The sequence below is a fragment of the Sesamum indicum genome, linkage group LG12 (assembly GCF_026168435.1).
Source record: "Sesamum indicum cultivar Baizhima isolate 11 linkage group LG12, ASM2616843v1, whole genome shotgun sequence".
Classification (NCBI taxonomy): Eukaryota; Viridiplantae; Streptophyta; class Magnoliopsida; order Lamiales; family Pedaliaceae; genus Sesamum; species Sesamum indicum.
Genome location: NC_142668.1, coordinates 15,279,578 through 15,288,403, shown reverse-complemented (window position 1 = coordinate 15,288,403; position 8,826 = coordinate 15,279,578). Strand labels below are relative to the sequence as shown.

The 8,826-nt window shown below is 36.4% G+C and overlaps 1 protein-coding gene across 3 annotated transcripts; it reads left to right on the top strand.

Moving 5' to 3' along the window:
• Positions 1-3,814: 3,814 nt before the first annotated feature.
• On the top strand, positions 3,815-8,434 carry LOC105175299 (homeobox protein knotted-1-like LET6). 3 transcript variants are annotated; one of them, XM_088876594.1, is made up of 5 exons: positions 3,815-4,023; positions 4,794-4,963; positions 5,374-5,671; positions 7,752-7,996; positions 8,077-8,434. In XM_088876594.1, the coding sequence occupies exons 2-5, from the start codon at positions 4,814-4,816 to the stop codon at positions 8,284-8,286; spliced, it is 903 nt and encodes a 300-aa protein (XP_088732720.1). In that variant the 5' UTR covers positions 3,815-4,023; positions 4,794-4,813; the 3' UTR covers positions 8,287-8,434. The 3 variants fall into 3 exon arrangements, with proteins under 3 accessions (XP_088732720.1, XP_088732718.1, XP_088732719.1); XM_088876592.1 differs by lacking the exon at positions 3,815-4,023 and having other exon boundaries at positions 4,193-4,963; XM_088876593.1 differs by lacking the exon at positions 3,815-4,023 and having other exon boundaries at positions 4,203-4,963; positions 5,374-5,617.
• Positions 8,435-8,826: the final 392 nt, after the last annotated feature.

Genomic DNA, 8,826 nt, shown 5'->3' with positions numbered 1-8,826 from the left:
CCAATTCCATCCAAGTTAATTGACTGCCTTTGCCATTCACCACCAACACAAATTCAGAGACCTAGTAGCTTTACCACTCCCTGCATTGTGAAACACTCTTAACAACATGTGATGAATTAACGTAAGCTAGAAATTGGTTTCATGTCTCCACTCCAGCTCTAGCTTATTAGGAAACTATCTTTTCTAGTTTCTCCTCTCCCCCTATCCCTTTCCCTTTTTGTCAATAGTCAATATTCTTTCAAATCCTCGGTTTTGTAGGTGCATGTGGATCGAGTTGGATTTACTTTTTAATACATATTGCATCTTTTAATTTATTTTATATACACGTGCCATGTATATAAATATAAGATTATCAATCTTATTTAAGAAAATGATTTACACACGTGATGTGTGTATGTGAAACCAAATAAGAAAATACAGTCGAAACTGCAATAGAGAATCCAATTAGGCATGCTGCACTTGAGACTGAGAGGGACACAACACAAACAGGACAAACACACATATATATATATATGAACAAAGGAAATACATAGAAAGAATAGTATATATTAATGAGGAATCCGATCCATGCAATAGTTTATCTCCATTCATAGTGGCGTGGATTAGACGGGAAAAAGCAATTGGGTGTCGGCCAATCTCAATTGTGAAGAATGCTGAATTCTTTCTTATCTTGGGTAGGGTTGGGGTTGGGTCCCTCACTCACTCTCATTTCAAGATTACCACGGGCAGGCAGCTGGGCCTGCCCGCCCCTTCCCCTTCCCCTTGCGGGAAAAACGATAACCTACACCTCCGCCAATTGCAAAAAGTTAAAACCTTTCTTTTCTTTGCAAACTCATCCCATCAATAGCCCAACATTTATTTCGGATTCGGATTGACATTCATCCATTTTCTTGACAGGTTTTTGAAATTTAATGTGCTGTGCAGTAGTACTTCTGCAAAAGAATGTCTTGTAAGGTTCAGTCACTGCACACAGAGAGTGACCGATTTGTTGCTGCCCCACTCTATTTTATCACTCCTTCTCCTTCATTTGATTGTACATGATAGAGAGTTAGGGTGAGGAATTTGCTCCAGTGGGGCTCTCTTTCTATTTTTGGCACTCTATATATTATGTATAGTTTGATGCGTAGTAGATTTCTGCATCTGTTAATCACTAATCAACTCAAGCTTCATCAGATTAGTAGACAATTAATATTGATGCAGGGTCATGCATAATATAAATTAAAGAAACTATCGAAACGCCCGTACATGAAAGTGCATATTAGATGATGTAACATGAATTACAATAAAAAATTCAATCCGCTCAGCTCGCCATCAGTTCAATTGACGTTATGGATTGTGATTATGGATTGTGATTAGATTGATCATCAATTGACATTAAGCTCAACGAGACCTTGCTGGCTACAAACACAACAACTATATCAGATGATGTTTACATAAACTCATATAATATATACATCTAAGAGACTCATACACAAACTTATAAGCTGTTGTTTATATTACATGAGATATTCTGAACAACTTATAAACTCACTCAAACACTCTTCTAATCAAACTCTAACTTCCCAGAAAAAAAAGAAGCCGTCTAAATATTATTAGAATACATACGTAATTAAAGAAGTTGAAATTTCATTAATTGAGTGATGGAGCACAGCAGGAATATTAAGAGAGAGAGAGAGAGAGAAGGGATGCATGTAGATGTAGTGGGGGTTAATGGGGCAGAAAATTGCTCTGGTCTGTAATTATTAGAGCATATGAGGCTTTATTAGTTACTCATAATAATTATTGGAAGAATGACCAAAAGAAAGCGATTGAGAAGCACATCTATTATGATTGCCACATCAATAAAGACTTGAGTACTCCTCCGCAGCTTAAACCATGATTTAATTAATGGAATAAGTATCAACAGTTTTTGCTGTCTCATATTTTATTTAATTGGGTACAATAAGCCATTAATTATTTTTTTTCATAATATATCTGTATATATATTAGTGTGTGTATATAGAGAGGGCGATGATGAGTATTAGATAGTTGTGATGGATTGTATGAGCATTTTGTGGTGGTGTATGTATGAGATGGGAGGAGTGGAGGGCAGTGGTGATGGAGATGGAGGGACATGACTAAAAGGCAAAAAGCTACAGCGCTGGAAGAACCCTAACTACATACCTACTCCCTTCCTATATCTCTCACTCTATAAAATAAATAAACAAACCCTACACTAAATTAGCTGTAAATCTTACACTTTACATGACGTCTCTCCAGCCTTTCTTGAAAATCTGCTTTCGATTTTATTAATTTACGCCACGGATTCCCCTATTACCGACTCTCTCTCTCTCTCTCTTAAATATCAGGATTTTAGAAGACTGAACCCTAAATTCAGGATTTTAGAAGACTGTCTCTCTCAGCTCCAAAAACCAGCAGCCAGTCCTCTAAATCCTGGAGAATTATAATATAATTGTGGTTTCTTCTCTCTTGTTATGAACCGGAAAAGAGATGAAGAAGATTCCTTGTTAATTGATTCTCCATCTCCATACATAAATAATGCTGTAACGTAAGGTTAAAATAATGCAGAATGTGAATTGAAAAAGGGCAGAAGAGACGTTCCCACTGCCCCACACCCTATCAACTTTTAGCTCCATCACATGACTTTCACCTCAATAACTCTGAATGCTTTAATTACCATGCACTTAAACTAATTATTTAACTCACAATTTCACTGCAAATTACTCTAACAACATGCGTCATGAGTTGTGTTCTCCTAGAAACCTGCGATTTCCAATTGTGGTAATTAAGACAACTAATTATTAGAGATAATCACACAGCCTTCTCTTGAAGTTTCTTGTAACTACACATAAACTCCAAAGTGATTTGAAAAATTATATCTACCATTCCTGAATTTTGCTTTCGTCTAACAAATAAGTTATATATTAATCAAATTCAGAACAAGTAAGTAAAAGCGTTGTTCCCATTGTTTAAAAGCCAAACTCTCGAGTAGAAAAAGCAACTCTATAGACATGAGATGATGATTGATAATTAAGTTTGGTGAAATAAAGAGTAAATAAATTTTGAGTATATGTTTAGTTGTTAGATAAAAGTATGTAAATAATGTTATATAAGAGGTACGAAATAAAATTAATGTTTATAACATAATGTGACACGTTTTTTAAGTAGTAAAATATATTTTAAGATATGTTTTAGGAAAACAAACACATACTTATTTAAAGAATTATTGAAAAAACAATAGATTATTTACTACTTAATAAATCGCTAGAGTTTATATATTAAGTTAAATCAATATTATCATCCACATGATCAAATAAAATGTTGAACCGATATTTGCTATTTATTTTATCTATATTTAGAACATTTGCTATAATTTTTTAATTGTATTTCATACGTTGACATCACTCATAAAAACAAGAGTTAATAATTGATGCACAATCCTAACTAATTATCGTAATTTTAAATTTTGACTATGATTATTAATCATAGTAAAAATACATAGATGATCAATGGATTCCATGCTTAAAAACTATAATTGACCAAGAGTTAATTTGATTGAAGTAAAAACTAAAAAAATAAAAAGATAATAGAAGTCATAAAAAATTACAAAGTTAATAAATAAAACTATGACATTTGGGATAAAGGTGGAAGTTTAGTAGAATGGTAATTAGGTGAATCATTTCATTCATCTTATATATATTGAAGATTTGAGGTTAGGGTAAAATATTGGACGTAGAACTGTAGAAGAAATTTAGAGATGGTTTAAGTAGCCATTGGTTTGGTACTGACACAGAAGAGAAGAGAATTAGGAGCAGCTCAGCTCACTCACTGCTAATCATCTGTCAGAATTAACACAGTTTCACTAAATAAACATCACCTCGATTTGATCACTCGTTTCTTTTGTTTTTAACCTTTCCCTCCGCAAAAACTCCCAAAATATCTTTTTGGCTCTCAAGTTTTGCCAGTAATGGCAGTGGTTCAGTGGCAGTGCAAGAAAAGAGGATGAGAGTTTTCATTGGGAAGGTAAAGCTTAATTTTGCACCATAACACCCCACCCCACTCCTGCTATACATTCATACGTATATGTACATACATACATACACACACTCTCTCTCTCTTCTCTCCTGCAAGTTTTTCCTATTCACTCTCGCTCATGTTGTACGTAGTAAGGCTTATAATTAGTGATGGCTAGAGAAAGATAACAGCACTACTACTACAACCCATTTCCCAAAGGCAAAAAGATAAACATGACACATGAGCAGAGAGTCGCAGTCTACTTTCTCAGAGAGCAAGTGAACCCCTCTTTCTTCATCAAACTGACTACAGACCACCACTAACTACGACAACTATTTAGGATTTTCTGTAAAAAGGCTGAAACCAGTAGCATAAAACTCGGGAGATTCTTGCATAGGATACATTCACAAACAGCAAAAAAAATATACAAAAGATTGCTTATGCGTGTGTACAAACAGTACAGAGAAAAGTGATAAGTCGAGATATGACTGCATAGTCCAACTTCAAGGGTTTTGTGAAGAAAACTCAAGCGGGACACATAGCAAAGAGAGAAAAACCCCACACCCTCTAATCAATTAAAGAGAATATAGCTGAGTGGAAAATGGAGAGTGGTGGTGGTTCAAGTAGCAGCTCATGTTTCTTGGCTTTTGGTGAAAATAATAATTTGTTTTGTCCTATAATGATGATGCCTTCAATGGTTTCTTCTCATCATCCTAATGCAGACAGTGGTAATAACCTTTTTCTTCCTCTTCCATCCACTAATCGCCATGGCAGCACAGGTGGGGGAGCCGGTTCTTCAATGATGCTGCAAGACCAGCACAACAATACGAGCACTGGGTATTATTTCATGGAGAGTAGTAATGATGCAGGCAGCTGCTCTGTAAAGGCAAAGATCATGGGTCACCCGCACTACCCCCGCCTCTTGGCAGCTTACGTTAATTGTCAGAAGGTGAACTTGATGCCTGAATGTTTCAAAATTAACTCCGAAAACCCTAATGATCTTGAGCCTCAATCTTTCTTGATTCTTATATTTCTTCCTGAACCAACTCACATGACCCTAGTCAAACCTTTTCTGCGAGGGACAATCCAGGATTTCTGCGGATATGCTTGAATTTTTAGTGATTTGTTAAAGGGTGTGCGTGTGATTTACTTCTGTGCTCTATTCTGTTTTTTTCTTTTTCTCCCAATTCGTCTTTTGTCTTGTATGGTAGTACCCCAGGAATCGTTCTCTGTGATAGAGTCAATAGAGATTGTCTTTAACCAAAACCCTTATGAAAGACAGTGATGATAGGGACAGTTGTACAACTGTTGTTTGGCTGGCTATGGTTAAGGAACTGATGATGGACAATGTTGACACAGATAGGAGCGCCGCCTGAAGTGGTGGCGAGACTAGAGGAAGCGTGCGCGTCGGCCGCCGCGAATAGGCCCCACGGTACAAGCTGCGTCGGCGAAGATCCGGCGCTCGACCAATTCATGGAGGCCTACTGTGAAATGCTGACAAAGTACGAGCAAGAACTTTCGAAACCCTTCAAAGAAGCGATGCTTTTCCTTTCAAGAATTGAGTGCCAGTTTAAAGCTCTCACTCTTTCCCCCTCGGATTCTGGTGATAAATCCCTCTTCTCTCTCTTCTGTTTCTCTAACATCCTATACTTGAACAGTAAGTCCTTTATTCTGCTCAGATCTTATTGTTTCCACTGGATTATTGCTTGATTTAGCGTCTTATATATTAATGACAGCCTGCATGTGCATGTTCCCAAGAAAACGCCATTTGTATACTATAAAAAAGAGTGTTGTTTCTAGATGCAGGTCTTCCATTGTTTAATAGTTTCTCTCTTCTTTCCATATTTATATTCTGCTTATTTTTAGTTTTCCTATGTTGTTTCTTTGGGATCCCTTTTGTTGTTTCTTTGTTTCGGTATTACCCCGTGAAGCTATTTGGAGGAGGAAAGACATTATCTACTCCGAAAGTCCAAGCTAGGTTTTATGTCAGTTTTGTTTGTGTTTTCATCTCCAGTTTTCCAATTGTTACTTTTCTTTTTATTCACTCTCATTAGTCTCTTTCAGGAATGAAGCCCTTTCAGTTCTTGATCTTGAAAATGTTATGCTACAAGATTTGATTGACAATACTATGTCTAATTTTGTCACCCTGATTGTGTTATTTTTCACTACCATTTTCACTGACGTGATATGATTATAGGCAGTAAATTGACCACCCATTTATGAAGTTTGATGCTACAATGTAGTTAGAGATGGAGGATCGGAGTAGCTAAACTTGTCCAAAATGGGTCAAAAAATCTGATTTAATAATTACCTTTCTTTTTGCTTTTCTTTTTTATTTGATGATGCCTTTCTTCCTATGATGATAAGTCCAACAAGAAGTTTGAAAGGGTTTATTGTCGACATTGTAAATCATATAGTTGCTTAGTCGACGCATGCTGAACTTTTGAGTCATGAATGGACTTAATCAAAATTATAAATTTCCCAAGTCCGCCCTCAAAGTTGATAAGAGAGCGACAACCATCAATGGTATGCTGATTCGAGATGAGCACCTTGATGATTTCACATTATGAGGTGTGGTCGAGGGTTTGATAGCATTTTGGTAACCTAATCGTGCAAAATCCAAGCAAGTCGAAATGAAGCTGATTGTTTCAAGTAGTGAATGAATTTAGTTTCATTATTATTTCTAATTAATTAATTATTACTTCATAATATTGCTTAAGTGGTACACATTATGTAAGCCCTGAATTTTAGTCTTTACAGCCATATAAGTCAACAAGCTTCTTACAATGAAGAAGTTACTTGCTAATCATGCTCATAGTTTTGATCACTTGATGGCGTACAAGTAGCTAATCTTGAACGGTTGTAGCTTAATTCAAGCTTGCCGAAAGACATGATCGTTATATACATGTTTATTATTTCTGTGGTATTTCCTGTGTGCAATTTCACATCATCGGTTAAAAATGGAAGTTGGTTTTCCTATACTCATGCATGCTTCACACAATTACAATGTTTACTTTTGCATTCGCAACCTTCAGGTAATTGACTGCATTAAGATACCTGAATGTACGTAGTTGATAATTACATGGTTTCCGCATATTTGATGCCAGCTTCCAGGTGGGGCATAAGCATAAGTAGGTCAACCATGTGAGGAAGACTAATATATCTAGAGGCTATAAAGAAGCCTCCATTAGGCTTAAAGTGCATGGTTTCTAGACGAACTTATCTGATGTACAGAGATCGATCAGTATTTTGTAACTTGAAATTTTTGTCTTGGTGTGGAAATCTCGGAAGACTGATTTACTGCCTGTATATCAGCAAGATTGTGTCCCTCCTTAGGTGTGTCTCAATCTAAAATCTTTTCTAGGATCAGAATATCTTCCTGTTATTAATCTTGTGCTTTGAGATTTATGTTTTGAGTGTAATGAGGAAATTAGCTGGCAAGAAATTTGTACTTAAAATAGAATTAAAGAAAACTGAAAACATCTACAGTAAAAAGCATAGTTAGCGGTTAGGAAACATTAAATCTCGTGCTATGAACATCTAACATATGAATTAATTTCTCAAGTATGATGTTCAGAGCAGCCATTTATAGTGTTTCTATTCACAATTGTTGCCTTTGATATGAGAGGCAGAAGTAAACAGCTGACTGCTGGTAATGACCGATGACATCAACTTTTACATTCGATCCTTGTTAATTTCTCATTGCCTGTGTTGTTGTTCTGCTCATTCTCTTGCAGCTTGTGCGGAAGCAATGGAGAGAAACGCATCATCTGAAGAAGAGGTGGATGTGAACAACAGCTTCATAGACCCACAAGCCGAAGACCAGGAACTGAAGGGTCAGCTCTTGCGCAAATACAGTGGATATTTGGGCAGCCTCAAGCAGGAATTTATGAAGAAAAGAAAGAAAGGAAAGCTGCCTAAAGAAGCCAGGCAACAATTACTCGACTGGTGGACCAGACACTACAAATGGCCTTATCCATCGGTACTCTTTGGGCCGCCACAACATCTTTTTGATTCAAATTCAGTTCCCTTGTAATTTATTTGGTTAACACTACTTAACAGGAAGCGCAGAAGCTGGCGCTGGCTGAAGCGACGGGTCTGGATCAGAAGCAGATAAACAACTGGTTCATAAACCAAAGGAAGCGGCACTGGAAGCCGTCGGAAGACATGCAGTTTGTGGTGATGGACGCGGGGCATCCGAACTACTACATGGACCATGTTCTAGGCAACCCTTTCCCTATGGATATCTCCACAGCGCCAGCCCTTCTTTGAAGTATCAAATTTAGTACTCCAAGCATATTAGTAATAAACTGCTATTTATTAGTATATATTTTAGAGATTGTAATGTTATTAATTAATACCTGGACCTGACTGCTTTTTACCTACTAGCAATAATATATATATATTTAACCTGGACTAATTATCTTCTACTTCCGGTGCACTTTTCCTGACGTCAATTCAACACATATCGACATGCTATGATTGGATTCGTTGAATCGACAAAGTTGATTCAGAACACACTACTGCAATTCGGAAGTTTCCGCAGCCAAATATTCCCATTGTTGAATCAATTAATTCGCTAAATTTAGACTAATAAAAAATAAATGTGTCACACACAAATAATCATTGGAGGTATTAAATATGATTATTTTAAATTCTAAAAGATTTATGTGTAATTATAATAAGGATGGTGTTGTAATTATTTCTAAAGAAAATATAATTATATTAGGACCAGAGTAGTACACGTAGCCCAGTAACATGTGTTGAGCCCACTAATATAGCAGAATTGGGCCTGATTGCTTACGCCCAAGC

Bases quoted from the DNA above. Each gene is read 5' to 3' on its own strand.
- LOC105175299 (XM_088876592.1), top strand. From the start codon at position 4,616: ATGGAGAGTGGTGGTGGTTCAAGTAGCAGCTCATGTTTCTTGGCTTTT. The intron at 4,964-5,373 runs GTGAACTTGATG...ATGTTGACACAG, and splicing joins CTTACGTTAATTGTCAGAAG to ATAGGAGCGCCGCCTGAAGT. The intron at 7,997-8,076 runs GTACTCTTTGGG...ACTACTTAACAG, and splicing joins ACAAATGGCCTTATCCATCG to GAAGCGCAGAAGCTGGCGCT.